Raw genomic sequence first — 17,542 nt, 5'->3', positions numbered from 1 at the left:
GGCGTTGAAAACCTTTTCCGATGCCCGCCCGCCCGGTATCTACAAACCAGATTACATTGACGCTCTCTACACTTTTTATCAAGAAGTGAAGCCTGGGAGTTATATTTGCCCACCCACTCCTGAATGGAAGAGGCTTGATCTCCACGATGATGACATTTTAGGGGATGACATACCCTCAGACCAGGAGGTAGAGTACCAGAAATTCTGTTATGAGATGCTTAACATCGATTCAGCATTTTACCAACAAAAAAAAAACATCGATTCAACAAGTGGAGGATTATATAAGTACTTCCCTGGCTCGCACCCTGTATCCTTAGGCTGGGAAAAGCTGCGACTCTTGAGGCAGCGGTACTATTACGCGACATGGAAGGCAGATGGAACGCGGTATATGATGCTCTTGACTAAAGAAGGGTGTTATCTGATCAACAGGAAGTTTAGATTTAGAAAGGTAAATATGCGGTTCCCTCGTAGTGATTATCACGAAGTGCATCATAAAACGTTGCTTGATGGAGAGATGGTTGTGGATACACTTCCCGATGGACGCCAGGTGAGGAGGTACCTCGTGTATGACTTGGTAGCAATCAACGGGGAGTCAGTAATAAATCAGCCTTTCTCCGAAAGATGGAATATAATCGAAAGACATGTGATCAAACCCCGTAATGATGAGAGGAAGTTGACAAATCATGGGTACAGATACGAGCTGGAGCCTTTTGGTGTACGGATTAAGGTTTTTTGTCTACTCTCTGCTCTGGATAAGGTTTTCAAGGAGTTGATTCCCTCGCTTTCGCATGAAGCGGACGGCATAATATTCCAAGGTTGGGACGATCCTTATATATACGGAGCCAATGGTTATCTACTGAAGTGGAAGTATCCAGAAAAGAATTCGGTGGACTTTCTGGTTGAGATGACCAAGGATGGGCACCCAAGGCTCTTCTTGCATGATTGTGGGAGGAAGAAGCTTATGGAAGGCTATTCGGTTGAGTTTAGCGGTGATTGTTGGAAGAACCCGGCCAGTTATTGTAGAGTGTTCATGGGATAAGGAGAAGAAAGTATGGCTTGGCATGCGGATCAGAGTTGACAAAGATACACCAAATGACACCAAAACCGCTTTTAGTGTGAAAAAAAGCATAAATGACAACATCACGGAGGAGGTTTTGCTGGACGAGATCAGAGAGATTATCCGTCTTCCAATGTACGTCGCGGCAAGCATGCAAACCGCAAAGCCTTGTGAATGCTATTGGTAGAGTTCCCATGTTTGAGGTATAGCAGAACGATTCAGATTTAGAAATTTGTATCCTTGCATTAACATCTTTTACTCTTTACTTTTGTAAATACCCTCCTTTGCTCATTATTTCAGGAATAAAAGAAACACTTTTTTTTTTGTTGTTGTTGTTGGGAAAGTATTGTAGATATAAACTACCTGGATTGATGGATTTGGTTATTGACTAAAACAAAACAAAACAAATTGATTTAGCTATACTATAACGTATGAGAGAAGTAAAACCTGTTAACCAATGTTCCCCAAAACCATGCATTATTAAATTAGTTCTACGATTGTAAAAGCAACACCAAGGATATAGTATCTCTACTTGCGGCGTGCGACCTGACTATCGTTTCGTATGCGGTCAGCGTACATTGGGAGACGGATGATCTCTTTTATCTCCTGAAGCAACACCTCCTCAGTGATGTTATCATTTATACTCTTTATCACCTATTTTGTTTTCACAACACAAGTAAACAACATCACATTTTTTGCTGAGAAATAATCATATAGGGAGTCCATTTGACAAAAGCGATACATTAAATTTAACCCATTCAACTGACCTTCCGAGCAGTGTTGATATCATTTGGTGTCGTTTTGTCAACTCTGATCCGCATGCTAACCCAAACTTTTTTATCCTTATCCCATGAACACTCTACAATCTTCCCATTGTAACTTGACAAGTCCGAATCATCTCTAAACTCAACCACGTATCCTTCCATAAGCTTTTTCTTCCCTCTTTCATGCAAGAAGAGGAAACCACGCCCCTCTTCCTCACCCATCTCGAACAGAAAGTCTACTGAGTTCATTTCTGCATACTTCCACTTCAATAGACCTTTATGAGTTCGTGGAACATAAGGATCGTCCCAACCCTAATACTCCATAAAACCAAATGCAAGTCAAGCTCAAGTAATGCAATCTTCCTACTTTCTCCAAGAAAAAGATAATACTAATCTCATGAAATTGTATCCGTCTGCATCCCAAGAACAAATATCTACTCAGACCTAGAATATAAACATCCCTTGGTTACCTGAAATATCAGACCATCTGCTTCATGCGAAAGCGATGGAATGGTAGTCTTCAAAAGCTTCTCAACAGTAGAAAGTAACCAAAAACCCTTCATCCGTACCTGGGCAACAACAATAATTTTACCAACAATTTATACAAAGGAGAAGGAAAATATGGAGTGGGACAGAGAATGCAACTCACCGCAAAAGGCTCAAGGTCATATCTGTAGCAATGACTTCTAAGCTTCTCAGCTCCACGAGGTCCGATCACCTCACGCACAAACATGTTCCATCTCTCACAAAAAGTCCGCTGGTACATGTTTAAATCAACTGTAAGTTATCTTTAGTATCTATAATACGTGACAATGGTTGATACTAAGTAAAAACGACAGAGGCATATTGGAAAACAACCTCGGACATAGTCTCGGTTAGATAAATACTGAATGCTAAGTTCACGTGATAATGAACTCATTCCAAGGAAAATAATAATAAGGGAACGACAGTACCAACCTCTACGACTGATTCGCCGTTGATTGCTACCATATCATATACGAGGTACCTCCTCCTCGCTTGTTCACCTGTCGGGGTATCTATGACCATCTCTCCATCAAGCAAAGTGTAGTGATGCACTTTATCAGACATCCCCTACCACCGAAAACCAAATATGTCAGGGATTTCACAGGTTTTAGATATCGACACAGAAGGCCTAAAAGCAATGACAGAAAACTACTCACTCCATTTGAGTGCTTACAGGGAAAACGCATCTGTACCCTCCGAAACTTAAAGCTCCTATCTATCAGGTAGCACCCATCTATAGTTAAGAGCATCATATAACGTGTTCCATCTGCCTTCCATGTTGCATAATAATATCGCTGCCTCAAAAGTTGTAAACTCTCCCTGTGTATGCAAAAACCGTAAGATTTAACTACATTGAGAAACTACGACTAATGAACCTCTGAAATTCAGAACATAAACTTGCTAAATCCTCTTTGTATGCAATACCAAAAGTAGAGAAGAGAGTCATACCTGTCTAAAGATACAGGGTGCGAACCTGGGAACTGCATACATCCTCTTCCCTGGATCAGAGAAGTTTTAATCCATTATATGATTAAAGATCACATTATAATACTCACTGAAGCTTTCTATTATTGCATTAGTCTCAACAAACATTTAGCATGAATTATAACGAAGTATACACACATGAAACAACATTAGGCTAAACATTATAATATTCCATAAGAGAGTATATAGAGAGAAAAACTAAGAATAACAAATAAGCAGTTCAAACTCATACCCCGGTATTCATCATAAGCATCTTATAACAGAATTGCCGGTAAGCTTCCTCCTGATAATGGGGTATTTCATCACCCAAAATGTCATCATTCGACATCTTCACATTCTCCTGATTGATTTCCTGAAACAATGAAACAGTAAAGAAAGACAAGATCAGCAACAGACCCATTAGATAACTCAAGCAATATGAGATCGACACTTTATAGCTATGAAAGACTCAACTGCACCCATCAATATGCACACAAAGATAATCTTAAGAACAGTTTATCTTTTTTAGACGATACCGTTATTTTCCAGGATCAAGAAGTAAATAAATGACCTAGAAACAATAGTAATGAAGCTGCAATAAGATTCTGAGATCTGTTTTAACAAGTGCAAGAGCTTAACAATGCATGCAGGATATTCCTTCTAACGGATATTTCTGTAAATGAGTGTTAAACTCAAGATCTTAATAAACAATAACCACTCGTTTGCACCACGCTTACTTGAACAGGGTCAGGCGGAGTATCATCATCATCATCATCTTGAACAGCTTCACCATTAAGATCAAGCTCGGTAGACCTCTTCCATTCAGGAGTTGGTGGGCAAGTAACACTCTCAGGCTTTATTTCGTGATAAAAAGTGTATAAAGCATCAATATAATCCGCTTTATAAATCCCAGGTGGGCGGGCATCAGAAAACATTTTCAATGCCTGTCAAAGGCCACACAGATGTAAGAACCTCAAATTCTAAACAGGATCAATACAACTAATGCACAAGTACAAATGTGAAAGAAAGAATTGAACCTGTGTAACGTTCATCGTAGGCGTAGAGCGCATAAGATAATGAACAATCATAAACCCTGTCCGATTATGCCCATGAGTACAGTGGACGAGGATATATTTCTTTGTGTGTTTTTGATTAAGGATGAAATGAATAACCTGAAGACAGTATCCTCAAATGAGCTACCAACAGTAGATAAGTTTGGGCATCAATTCAAACTCGATAATATACTTTAAGTGAATTGACTTTTCTTTTTGTCAGTCAAGAAGATAACTGAACTTAGGAAACAAGTACCTCGTTGACGAAGTTGTTTACAGAAACGTTATCTGGCACAGCATCACGACCCCTGCAGGCAATCTACAACAAGAAAAAGAAGATAAAGCAATCAACTAATTATGCTGGTGCAGATGATACAAACAACAAAAACAAAATGTATTCAACTACTCACCTTAACATGCTTGATGCCATCCTTCTTTAATTCTAATGTAGGATAGTAACGAGTAGTATTAGTTAGATCAATCACTAGACCAAGCTGAAAAATAAAAACCCCCATTACTTTAGAGAGTTGCATAGCAAAGAAACAAAAGATTGATACATGTTAAAGGGAAAAGAAACAAAAACAAAATCAAAAACATACCTTTCGTCCATTAATTCTCTGGTTACGGACCACTTGTTTAAAAGAGTATCTTTTGCCAGGAGGAACATGTTCGTTGTAAGATTCACTAAGAGGAACCTTTGAAGGAATAATGCATCCTAAATCTAGACCAAAACCAGGACAATCTAGCCAACCTGTATTGCAAAAAAAAAAGCATACTTTTATGAAACCAATGAACCTAGTATTAACGTTCGAGTTAGTAACAGAAGCTGTAACAATGAAAACCTTGAGGGATCTTGGTTTGGTCATAGACTCTAGTATCTCTGTTGTGATAAGACTGATCACGGAAGACAGGCTGAGAGTTTCGGGTTGGCCTGTCAAATCTCATTCGTTTCTTTCGTTCTTCACGCTCCTATGATCACACCAAAAGATAACAACGTAATCTATTAGAAATAGAGAGTCTAATGTTAGTGTGGCTGTGATAATAAATGGATTTGGGTATCTGTAAAGTACCCGTCTTGCGATCTCAACTGCAGATTCAATTCGATCTTCATGACGTCTCTTAAAGGGTTCATCGTCTTCTTCGGGTTGGGGTGAAGCATTTAGGTCCATCGCAGCTATCATTCAAATGTCAATCGCAAAAACAAAAATCCCAATTGCAAAGAAATGGATACAATTTTGTTTTATCCGAGGAAATTCTAGGCAGTAGGAGAATCAGGAATGAATGAGCGAAACGAAATCAGAACTAAAAACTTTATCGAAACCTAGGAAGAGGCGATGATGATGGGCTAAGGAGATTATAAGAGATTAAGCAAAGTCGTGCCCTTTTATTTATTTATATATATATATATATAGAAAATACTCTTTGTGCTTATTTGGGCTTTTCGTGTCGGAATATTGCTCAACCCGGACTGTCAAAGCATGACCCGATTGATTCTCCATATGCCTCGGAAGTGGCAAAAATACGATAGGATCCGTCGAGTTGCTCTATCAGATGAAAGATTTTTAAGTTCATCGTCAAGCATGAACATGACTTAGTGGAGATCCTGGAGAAAGGAGTCCATACCTTTGACGAATGGGCTTTGGCGATTTTTCTCCAGTTCATTCCTTTTGTGGCAAGTGATGGAAGTGGCGTTTGATCCAGACAAACCGCTAAGTAGGGATTTTGTTAGGGTCAAAGTCCGGTTTGATGTCTCAAAACCTTTGAGAAGATCGAAGGTAATCTATTTGAAAAACAGTTCTGACTGGGTTTTCTATCCCTCCCAAAAGGATCCAGATTATTTCTGAAACTAATCCCTTATTTGGTGTGCTCAGAGAGGATCAAGTCGGAATCAATATTGCGAATGGAAGACTCAGAACTGCATCGGATGTGTTGGAGAGTATGAGACAGTATTTGCTTATTGCAAACTGAGAAGAAAGGAGACTGTGAGAAGATAAAGTTAAGAAGTCGGTTGCAGAAGTGGAGAAGGACCCTATAGCACAAAAAAAAAAACAATTCTGCCACTAGAACCCCTTTCAATCATTTCTCGGGATTTTAACAAAGACAAGGGGAGTGTATTCGATTATGATTCCACATCGTCCTCTACAAAATCTGCTCCAGCTCATGACACAGGATTAAAACTCATGGACTCAACTATCAGAGAAGAGGAAAAAAGAAGTTGTTCACAGGGGAACCTCTATTCCTCTCATGTCATTGGGGATGCGTTATCTCAAGCTTTAATACCTCATTTTAAGTTTGATTCAACGGCTGAATAGAGGTGGTTTCTCTGAAGCTACTTCTTCCGGGATCAAACCTATAAAGAAAAGTCAAAGGAGGAGACCTTACATTAGTAAACGTACTCCAAAGTAAGTGTTCCTCTATTGCTGAAGCTACTAAATCAGTGGGTCTGAATGAAGGTCAAGTTGAGAAAAGGAAAGCTGACAAGGAAATTGTGTATATTTCTAAAGCAGCAAAGAAGAACAATTTCCTGAGATTTTGTTTCTGATGGAACCTAAAAATTGTCGAAATGTGCTAGTAGATTTGCAAGGGTGGCTTGGTTATGATAGAGTTTACACAGTGGAGCCTGAAGGGTTGAGTGGTGGACTGACTCTGTTTTGGAAGAGCAGTGTTCAAGGTGGTTTTAACTTTTGTAAATAATAACATACTTGACCTGCAGATCCAGTTTGAAGATGCTAAGTTTTTTTGTGTCTTGTATATATGGGCATCCGGCTGGCTAGTTTAGATCAGAAGTTTGGGAAAGACTGAGTAGGATTGGATCACAGAGGAAGAGTAGTTGGTGCATGCTAGGAGACTTAATGAGATTCTCCATAATGGAGAAAAATTGGGTGGCCCTAGAAGAAGCAACAGTTCCTTCCAACCTTTTGTAGATATTGAAAGCTTGTGGAATGGCTGAGCTAAGTAGCCATGGGAATAGTTTTACGTGGGGAGGCATGAGAGGTCAGTCTTGGATTCAATGCAAGCTTGACAGATGTTTTGGCAACAAAGATTGGTACAAGCAGTTTCCAGTTTCAAATCAATCCTTTCTAGAGAAAAGAGGATCTGACCATAGACCGGTTTTTGTAAGTCTTCTGAGACTCTTACAGAGGTCAGTTTAGATTCGACAGAAGGTTTTTGGCAAAGGCTGGAGTGAAAGAAGCTGTTAGTCTGGCTTGGAATCAACGAGTTTCTAATAGAGGAAGGAAGACATCAGAGAGATTGAGGTTTTGTAGGAAAGCACTGAGTAGATGGAAAAAGCAGAACAATGCCAATGCTCTGGATAAAATAAATCAGATTCAGATTGCCTTAGAATCAGAGCAATCAGCTCATCCTCCTTGTGGACATCAAGTTATGAGGTTAAAAAGGGAGTTGATAGTCGCTTACAAAGAAGAACAGACCTACTGGAGTCAAAAAAGCAGAGACAAATGGATGAAGGATGGAGATAAATATACTAAATTTTTTCATGCTTAAGCTGATAGGTCTAGAAAAAGGCTGGATAGATTGCTCGATGTGAATGGAAATGAACAGAGATCAGAAGCTGCAAAAGGAGAGGTGGCTGTAGCCTATTTCAGAGAATTGTTTTCTTCTACAAACCAAGATAACTTCCTAGATATTTTTTCTGGCTTTACCCCGAGTGTCTCTCCTGCGATACATGATGATCTAACTAGAAGGGTAAAGAAAGAGGAGATAAAGGAAGCTGTTTTCTCCATCAAGCCAGAAAAAGCCCCTGGGGCATATGGAATGACGGGGCTGTTTTTTCAGAGTTACTGGGACATCATTGGAGAGCAAGTCACTTTGGAGATAGAAAATTTCTTTCTCACAGGAAATTTCCCTTCAGAAAGGAACTACATATGTTTAATCCCAAAGATAGTAGACCCAGTGAGGATGTCAGATCTGAGACCTATTAGTTTGTGCTCGGTTCTTTACAAAATCATTTCCAAGATTTTGGTTAAAAGGATTCAGACGTATCTTCCAGAGTTAGTGCCTGTCACTCAAACTGCTTTTGTGCCAGAAAGGTATGAAAAGCCACAGAATCAGAAAGTATGAAAAGAGTGGAATGGGCACAGAATCAGAATCAGAAAGTATGAAAAGCCACAGAATCAGAAAGCACTGAGTAGATGTCTAAAGCGTATGACAGACTGGAATGGGCTTACCTTGAAGCTCTACTTCAAGCTATGGGTTTTCATTCTAAATGGATTGAGTGATAATGAAATGTGTCAAATCAGTAACTTACACGGTTTTGATCAATGATCAAGAGGATGGAATGATTACTCCTCAAAGATGTATCAGACAAGGAGATCCTTTGATCATGAAGACTTTTGGTGTTGGCTACACAGCAAGTCAGGCACTCACTCTGTTAAGACTGGTTATACTCTCGCTTATAATTTTCACAAAGCTGATCTCATAGAAGAAGCATCTATGCAACCTTCTTTGAATGGTCTTAAAGTGCAAATTTGGTCTGTTCAAACAGCCCCAAAAATCCGGACTTTTCTTTGGAAGGCTCTGAGTGGAGCATTAGCAGTTGCAGATTGGCTAACAAGTAGAGGAATGAATGTGGATGAAAGATGTTCCCTGTGTGGACTGGATGGAGAATCTATTAACCATGTCCTTTTCTTTTGTTCGGTAGCAAGACAGGTTTGGCTTTATCTGACTTCCCTAATCCCAAGAATGGCGGGGAGAAGTGCCTTTGCATATTCGCCAGGCTTGGCCTTGGATCATGTGGATTCTATGGAAGAATAGAAACAAATATGCTATTGAGGGCAAACAGTTTTTAGCTTTGGAAACTATGGTCAAAATCAAAGCAGACACATCCCAGTGGTTTTTGGCTAATCAGATTGAAGTTGTAAAAAGATTCAGAAGACAAATATGCTACTGAAGGCTCTACTTATGTAACCACTCTTGTGTAATCTTTTTACACATTCAGAAGGAAAAAAAAAAAAAAAAGTGGATTGAAGTTGTAGTAATATCTACTTCTCTGTAACGAGATGTCCTGTTTTTGACCTTACACACATGTTTTAACGAAAAATAAGTCTTCACATCATCCGTTGTCACTTACAAGAGACCCTCTTCATTCCTTTGATTTGGCAGGCTTCACATATATAGTCCTGCCACCAACAATGAGTTTCCCATCCAACTTCATCGCCTCTGATGCTGCTTCGGGTGTGGTAAACTCCAGAAACCCGTCCCCCCTACTCTTTCCCGTTGGATCTCTTCTAATCTTACAATAAGAAACTTCTCCGCAGTGCTGGAACATTTCTCTCAAACCAGCTTCATGTAAGTCATACTTGAAGTTTCTTACATAGCAGATTGTTCTTTTCTCCATTCCTTGCCTGATCTCTTCTCGCCGATCTTTAACCCAATAACGGACATGCCACACTCTACCCTCAAAATTGAAACCATTCAAATGAGTGATTGCCGCCGTTGCACCCTCTACATCCTTAAACTTGATAAATGCACCATCTGTTCGGATTATTGATACATTCTCCACATGTCTATGAGCACTAAACACCATTCTCAATTGATCCTCAGTTGTGGTACTGGAAATATTCCCAACATATACTTTTCTGCATCACAGCCAAGAACATAAGCACAGATTAAAGACAAACAGATCCACAACAACCCTGACCTTATCATTCATTCATGTATTAAAAGCTGGATTCATATTACACTATCTATCAAGTAGTCCAAAAGCATTATAAAACAATACTTACAACTGAGATGTGTTGCTTTGCAATGGCAAAGGCAAAACAAAAACATATAAACACGTTATAAAACAAAAACATACATCACAACTGTTTAACTTGCTGGTAAACCAGCAACTGTTTAAAAAAAAAGAGTCATACACGAATGATGCATTCATAATACTTACATTTGAGACATAGGGGGTCCTTGCCGAGGCAAATTACTCGGATGATCTGGGAACCTGCCAAAACGGAAATGGTGATTTTATCAAAACCAGATTAACAACAACAACCCATGGCATCATTACATCACAACATCTATCAAGTAGTCCAAAACCTAACATGACTGACAAGTGAGATGTCGTGCTTTGCAATGGCAAAGGCAGAGGGCCTTGGGATCCAGTTCTACAAAATGTTATCAAACAAAAAAAGATTAGCTAACAGAGGTACAATATATCTTATCAATCCAGCCTCACATAAGCACAGAATAAATGATGATTTTATCAAAACCAGATTGACAACAACCATGACATTACATATTACACTATGAAGTAGCCCAAAAGCATGATTACCTAACAATACAATACTTACAATTGAGAGTCCAGTTCTAGAGAATGTTATCAAACAAAAACCGATTATCTAACATTACATGCATCATTCTAATGTTACAGCAGCATTCCTAATACTTACATTTGAGACATAGGGGGTCCTTGCCGAGGCAAATTACTCTGATGATCTGGGAACCTGCAAAAACGGAAATGGTGATTTTATTAAAACTAGATTCACAACAACCCATGAGGCCATGACATATCATTCATTCATGCATTAAAAACGGGCATTCATATTACAATTAAAACATCTTTCAAGTAGTCCAAAAGCATGATCTTACAATTGATACGTGGGGTAGCTTTGTAGTGGCACAGAAGCTTGTAATCCAGTTACAATTCTACACAATGTTATCCAAGAGAAACAGATTAGATAACAATATTACATGGATCATTCTATCATCAAATTTCCTTGTTTTCTTCCTATCTAATGAAAAGAGGAAGTAAGAATTAAGAAGGGTTTGCAAAACCTACAAAGGCGTCGCCGTCGTCATCATCTGATTACTAACCACTCTCGCAGGGATTTCCTGTGAAAACAAGAAGAGGTAGCAAGGTAAAGACAAAGAAGAAGAGGTAAGGGGTAAAGAAATGATAAAGAAAGAAGAAGACGAAACATGCCTCCTCGGGAAAAGACTCTAACGACATGTGTATCTCTCCAAGGCCGAGGGGGAGTTCACTCAGAGCTCTACTTACAGCTTTAGCTGCAACGCAATGGAGGAGAAGGCGATAAATTCAGAAATTGTCCTCAGTTAACCGAAAGCATAAACTTGGACACACATCAACGCACCTTCGTCTTTGTATCCGTACATCAAAGTAGCTCGGCGAAGCGAGTTGTTCATGGCATCTCGGTGAAGCGTAACAGACGCTAAAGATGTAGTTCGCCCCCTATCAAAGAAGTCGAACAAGGCCGATTCCGAGATGTGGCTACCGAAGCCCCATACATTCTGTTCCTCCACCATTCTTGTGCTCGTGATCTTTGGTAAAGGGAAGATGAAGAGAAGAATTGTAAAGGAAGGTGTTTGTTCTTTGGACGAAGAGGGAATGCGAAGAAGAACAAAATTGGAAGAGATAGAGAAGTCATGGCTCTTTGAATAAGGTTTATATACATAGAGGGAGGATTGAATCAAGAATCAAGAATCAAGATTCAAGAAAAAGAAATCTCTGTTGCTAACGGTTGCTAAAGATCGAAAGAACTGTGTATTTCGTCTTCAGACACAGAGAAGAGAAGAGGGTTTTTTTGGAGATTTAGGGATTTCACAAGCGAGTGTGAGAGAGATCGATTGATACGAGGTCGGGCTATAAAGGGTTTTTTAAAGAATCTTATTATTTTTGTCTATATATATTTATTTTGGAAAACCAGTTTACGTGAAAAGTCCACTAGACTATTTGGATTAAGGCTTTGGGTAGCGACTTCAAGGATGCGGGTTCGACACCCTTCGTGATAGATTTGATGAGTATTTTTTTATTTTCCACCAATTTTTTTTTTTTTTTCGGCTTCGAGCCATCAAATTTTACAGGCATTTAAATCATACAGTGGTCCCTCATACAGTATATGGCTATGATTCAATCATTTTTCCAAATTGCCTTAAACAAACATAAAGCATATTTATTAGTCTTAAGTCTTAACAAACAAATAATACTAAAAATCCCAGATTATTTAAACACTTTTTTTTTTAGTTATAACCCTTGAAATCAATGTGGGAAACGCATCATCGTGTTCGTCTATGATTTTTTTTGTTTTTTTTTTTAATTACCAGCAAGGTTAACGGGCGAGTCTAACCAAATTTCTTATATATGAAATAATATATACTTAAAATGAGAAATATGAACAGTGTGTTTCGACATAATAAACACGTCAACGTTTCTACAAAAACTTGTATGTAGAAAACTTTCTGGAATTTGGAAAAGAATTTAAAATTTTATTTGTAATTTTTTTGTTATATATTATGTTTAATTCGTCTGTTGTACTCTTTGTTTTGCCGCCGTGTTCTTAGATAATAACCCTCGAGTCTCGTAAAATCGACTTCTCTAATCCATCGTCTCAAACGTCAAACCTTAACATTCCTCTGNCCACTAAACACTCCATTAGATTAAAGGTTTACAAGCTTCCTTTGAAAAGGAGCCAAATACACCAATAAGCTTACACAGGAGGACAAGATAAACTACAAACAACGATCTTAAATCGTACATAAAACAAGCTTTAAAGCTTGACTTGAAACCATAAAAGTGACAAGAGACATAAAGAGGACACCAAGTCCTAAAGGTAAAGAGTTGCCACACAAAGTGAGACCACTCATGGTGAAGGATGACCGGCCACTGCCTCATAGTCAGCCATCTTGATAACCATTGCCGCAGACGTTGCAAAGGAACGAACGCGGTGTTTGGATTCCGTGCATGCGCCAAAGGTCCCTGAAAAGGGTGGTCACACGCTGGACAAGACGAGAGTCTTGGAAACCAAGAACCTGAAAGGATACATTCAATCTTAAAAATATTATGACCTGCCAAGGCCACATACTTTTTAATGTAGCTTCTCCAAATCCGATACAAGTAATTAGAGTGACTACTACTCCCTGATTGCCCCAGAGGTATGAGAACCTCCAAAACCCGGTACAGGCAAAGGCAAAGAGGACGGACAGAACATCCCGTGAAAGCGCGGCAACACACTTCTTCTTCTGCTGGGAAGGACCGTCTGTAACTAAGAGCCAAAGACGCCCCCACGAGAAGGGAAGTATCCAGTCGTTCGTCGATCCTAGAAGCATGAAAAACCAGAGAGGGAAGTTGTCCAACCCTTTTGGATCTCGTGGACTTCCGATTGTATATGAACAACATAACTGATTGCACCAACTTATCTCGGTTATAGGTAACCGGAGTGTCATAACCAATGACAGAGAAGTCTCGATTTGCATATCTAGTCCACCGTGTGCATAAGCGAGAAGGATATAGCAAAACCGGAATGTTCATAGTGGTACCAAACAGGGGATAACACACAGAAGCTGTAAACTGAGAGAAGAGAGGAAACCTAGAGATGAGCATATTTCTAGTCGACAGTGAGGACACTTTGTCGTCCCTTGTTGCATCTGCGAGGAATTGATCAATTGGCGATGGTGGGCGGATCACCTTCCCCCTCTCTAACATCATTTTTCCTTTGTCGATCCCCCAATGTCGTCTCTGATTGGTGCCGGTGTTTGCCCTCACTGCCTGACGGAGTGGATCCAGGACGTGGTTTCCTCAATTTCACAGAAATCGGATTTGTGCTTTAACACTTAGGGGAGTTTGAAAATCGCAGATGTAATAATTTTCTTGAAGCTGCTCCTTGGTTTTCCAGAAGCCCACCAGATTGGGCCTTATCTTTAGCTTTTTGGTCTTTCTTTTTGTTTTTGTTCTCCTTCTTTTTGCCTAGGCCCTTTGATCGGCCTGTTCCAGCAGAAGGGAGAGGAGGTCGACTGCTATTCCCCTCGTCGAAATTTGTGGGATCCGACAAAGGTATCGTCCCCGGATCACCCTTCTCCTCCCCGTTAGTTTGAACTTCACCTCCTAACAGATCCTCCTCTTCTATTTCGATATTTGTAGGATCCCAATCGGATGCCACTGCCTCTCTAAAGGCATCTGCATCTTCCTCTGTCCATTCCAAATCTACTTTATCTAAATCATCATAGTTCTTGTCCCACTCCATGGCATCCCTATCCACCTCCTGAAGAAACTCGTCAGTTTCTGTGGGGACTGGTTCAACTATGACAGACGAGTGGTGAGAATTTGTAGTTTGAGGCTCCCGAGTAATAACTTCTAGGGGGTCTGTGATAAAGCCCGGGTCCTCTATTCGGATAAGGTTGGTAAACCTATCCTCCAGAGGAGTTCCTTGTCGTTCAGCTTCTTCCTCCTCCACAGTCTGCTGATACCAGTTTTTGTTGATCTTAACGATCAGATCTTGGTGTATACCCGTTGATAATTTATACCCTGGGGATTGAGAGTGGAGCTGGGAAGGAGCCCCCAAATCAAAAGGTAAGCTTTTCCTTGCCGATGGAGGATTAACCCCATTGGTTTTTGCTGAATCACCCTTCTCAACATCTATAATCTCTGATTTCTTCTGCAGACTAAGACGGAAAGGTCTCTCTCGAACATGGTCAGGTGACTGAATAACCTGCTTAGCTCGGAATTTCGCGACTTGTGGGTCGGAGATAGTCGCTTGTGAATCTGATTGGCTAGGGTTCGTCTCGGGGGATCTAGTATTACTCCGAGAATTGGCACGGTCATGGTGAGGCGTCGTAGCTGTATCCTTCCTCACCACCTCGCCTCTGCGGGGTTCTATCCCAAAGGTATCCTCATATCTCCTCTTTCTACGGCCTCTCTCACCGTTAGGATCATACCCGCTCCCTCTACTGTTTTTTTAGGTAGTTGGAACCGATATTGTGTGGTGCCCCTATGCTGACGGCCAGACATAGGCTCCGCTCTGAATCTACTCTCCATTTGCATCGGGGTCTCCTTGCGGGGAAGTCTCGCTGACATCTCCCGTCGCTGTGAAGGGGGGCGATAAGGCCCATTTTTTACCTTTTCAAGCCTATTCCACACATCCCTTCGTCCTTGTTCAGGTTTTTTCTTCCCCTCAGCCTTCTCACGACGGTATGTTTCTGATATATTGTCATTGGGGTTGTCGTTTACCAAATCTGGTCTCCACCAAGAGGGGTGGGATCTACTGCCTCGAGCATTAGACTGGGACGTTTCTCCAGCAGTTTTGAAACCACCATTTGTAGACTGACGGCATTCTGCAGATCTTTCCTGTTGATTGACGCCATTTTCATTGTGATGTAGGGTAGTAGCTTTCAAGGGGCAAGAATCCTCCTCATGGCATATCCGGTGACAAAGCTTACACCATCTATAAAGCTTCTCATAGACCATGGAAACCCACACAACATCCCCAGTTGGAAGTTGCGTTTTTTTCCGGAATCTCAACGGTTCATCCACTCTGACAGTGACCTGGATTCGTCCCATTGGAGCATCCACTGCCCTACAGATTCCAAATGAGTCCCCAAAATTTCTTAGAGAGGTCTCCAACCAGTATAGGTTGGGAATGCCTTCAGTTTGAATCCAAAAAGTCATGGTGTTTGGGAAGGTATCATCGATGTGAGGTTCCCATCTCTCAAGGGAGAAGGACCACTCGTTGAAGTGGCAAGGTCGTTTATTCAACACTTTTTGTAAGTCTCTTTCAGATTCAAAATCAAACAGAAATCTTGATTTTCCAAGAGAAATACCTCGAACGTGTCCTGCAACATTCCAGATGTTTTGTTTAGGCAGGAGGGCCACCATAGCAGAGATGCTTCTTCCACCTTGGTGGAACATGCGACCAACAAGGCTTCTTTTGTATCTTGCGATAAGGGTTGAGTTGTCCACCTCAGGTAGTATGACAATGTCATCCTCTTCCTCCACGTCTCGCCCATGGCGGAAAGTAACAGGTTGTACTTGAGAAGCCATCAATGCCTGATATAATTCTTAGCGAAAAGCTAGACAGGGAAGGTAAATATGTTCCTTCTCCCGAAATATAGTAGTTATAAGGCTCAGCCTGAATAGGATAGTCTTCCAGGAAAATAATGAATGTAACAAAGAAACTCCCTTATGTTTTGTACTGGCTTTGACTCTTTTGATGTCGTACGATTGGGATTAACAGGGGGAAGAACACAGGTAAAAATTCGCTGATGGAGACATCAGGAAAACAATCAAAGATTTAATTAGAAGAGAGGCGATACCAAGTGAAAAGAGAACTACTAGGTAAACTTGAAGAAAGGATTAGATTGGTGAGTATGTGCAAAAAGGGGACCAGCTCTTCTTATCACACCGAAGCCTCACTCGGTCGGAACCTAGAAAGCAAAGGAAAAAGAAGGAAAGTTTCTTGTTTTAGAGAAAACAGAGTTGGTGAGATCTATTTTTTTGAAAAGGATAGCTGCTTTTAGAAGTCTCGAGACATGTGCCTGGGAGAGAAACCAAAGTCACGAGTTGTGACTTCTCGTCCATCCTAACATTCGTCTTATAAACCTAAAATTCTATAAAATCACATGTGTCAAACATTTTTGTCAACAATATGGAATCGGTCGATTTTGCCGGAAAGCTAATAATAACAAAAAGACTAGGCATACTACTTCGGGCACTGTGAAGTAGAAAACTAGGCATATTATTTTTTTATTTTTCTTCATATTGCTAAGTCTGACGAAAACGTTGCTTGTTTTAATTTTTTCCTTCTGATGTTATATAATTTAATCAAACTTTTGTTAGCCAATTACAGAGAAAATCTTAAGATAACGGCGAGATTACACAGCATTACACACACAGGGAGGGAGATCTCTCACTATCGACCACTATTCAATCTTGTTTCTTTAAGTGTGTACTTTTTATTTATCTGTTTCGTCCGTTCGACCACTATTCAATTTTATCGTACAGTCTATATGTAAAGAAAATGCTAACTATTCCGGTTTTAATTAACCAGCCAAATCTTCACGGATTAAAACGTTAATATATTTTCTTCACAAATAATAATAAATTGTGTTTCAATCTTTTGGTGGAAGATATATTTTTAGTCAATACTACTAGCTAACACGTACGATCTTTTATTGCTCTGCACGTTTGGATAAAATGGCAGTTGTTTTTTTTTCTTTTTCATTTTTGTTCAAAAAAATGGCAGTTGTTTACCCAACATACAATGCCACCGCTGTATCACACTGAAAGCCGTGCCAGCATTGATGAGTATCATAAGCGGTTAAAAGAAAAATACTCCAATTCATTAAAATAATGTTAATAAAAAAAATTCACTTAAAAAAACAAATTAACAAATGATATATAATAATTCTAAAACATTTTTTTCCATTTTATCCACAAA

The 17,542-nt window shown here is 39.9% G+C and overlaps 2 protein-coding genes, 2 long non-coding RNA genes and 1 pseudogene across 9 annotated transcripts; 3 read left to right on the top strand and 2 right to left on the bottom strand.

The window, feature by feature from the left end:
• On the top strand, positions 32-1,329 carry LOC104709997 (annotated as a pseudogene).
• LOC104708977 (mRNA-capping enzyme) lies at positions 1,418-8,793 on the bottom strand. 3 transcript variants are annotated; one of them, XM_010425637.2, is made up of 16 exons: positions 8,629-8,793; positions 5,432-5,535; positions 5,204-5,330; positions 4,961-5,112; positions 4,772-4,855; positions 4,618-4,680; positions 4,347-4,481; positions 4,047-4,253; positions 3,563-3,682; positions 3,295-3,344; positions 3,003-3,165; positions 2,779-2,913; positions 2,471-2,578; positions 2,292-2,390; positions 1,825-2,133; positions 1,586-1,711 (listed from the first exon to the last, which is right to left on the bottom strand). In XM_010425637.2, the coding sequence occupies exons 2-16, from the start codon at positions 5,528-5,530 to the stop codon at positions 1,586-1,588; spliced, it is 1,977 nt and encodes a 658-aa protein (XP_010423939.1). In that variant the 5' UTR covers positions 5,531-5,535; positions 8,629-8,793. The 3 variants fall into 3 exon arrangements, with proteins under 3 accessions (XP_019084604.1, XP_010423939.1, XP_010423938.1); XM_010425636.2 differs by lacking the exon at positions 8,629-8,793 and adding an exon at positions 5,985-6,124 and having other exon boundaries at positions 5,432-5,905; XM_019229059.1 differs by lacking the exon at positions 8,629-8,793 and having other exon boundaries at positions 1,418-1,711; positions 5,432-5,720.
• LOC104708978 lies at positions 6,042-7,305 on the top strand. Its single transcript, XR_754897.1, has 2 exons — positions 6,042-6,136; positions 6,233-7,305. It is a non-coding gene; the product is annotated as an uncharacterized LOC104708978 (long non-coding RNA).
• Positions 9,299-11,969, bottom strand: LOC104708976 (polyadenylate-binding protein 4-like). Of its 4 annotated transcripts, none has more exons than XM_010425632.2 (8): positions 11,468-11,969; positions 11,299-11,381; positions 11,155-11,207; positions 10,965-11,021; positions 10,766-10,819; positions 10,418-10,480; positions 10,264-10,317; positions 9,299-9,958 (listed from the first exon to the last, which is right to left on the bottom strand). In XM_010425632.2, exons 1-8 carry the CDS (start codon positions 11,637-11,639, stop codon positions 9,463-9,465), a joined length of 1,032 nt encoding a protein of 343 aa, XP_010423934.1. In that variant the 5' UTR covers positions 11,640-11,969; the 3' UTR covers positions 9,299-9,462. The 4 variants fall into 4 exon arrangements, with proteins under 4 accessions (XP_010423934.1, XP_010423935.1, XP_010423936.1 ...); XM_010425633.2 differs by having other exon boundaries at positions 10,427-10,480; XM_010425634.2 differs by lacking the exon at positions 10,418-10,480.
• Positions 15,876-16,849, top strand: LOC104708975. The gene is made up of 2 exons (XR_754896.1): positions 15,876-16,188; positions 16,340-16,849. It is a non-coding gene; the product is annotated as an uncharacterized LOC104708975 (long non-coding RNA).

Source organism: Camelina sativa, chromosome 8 (genome assembly GCF_000633955.1).
Source record: "Camelina sativa cultivar DH55 chromosome 8, Cs, whole genome shotgun sequence".
NCBI lineage: Eukaryota > Viridiplantae > Streptophyta > Magnoliopsida > Brassicales > Brassicaceae > Camelina > Camelina sativa.
The sequence above is the reverse complement of the archived record's forward strand: the minus strand, read 5'-3'. Positions and strand labels throughout refer to the sequence as shown.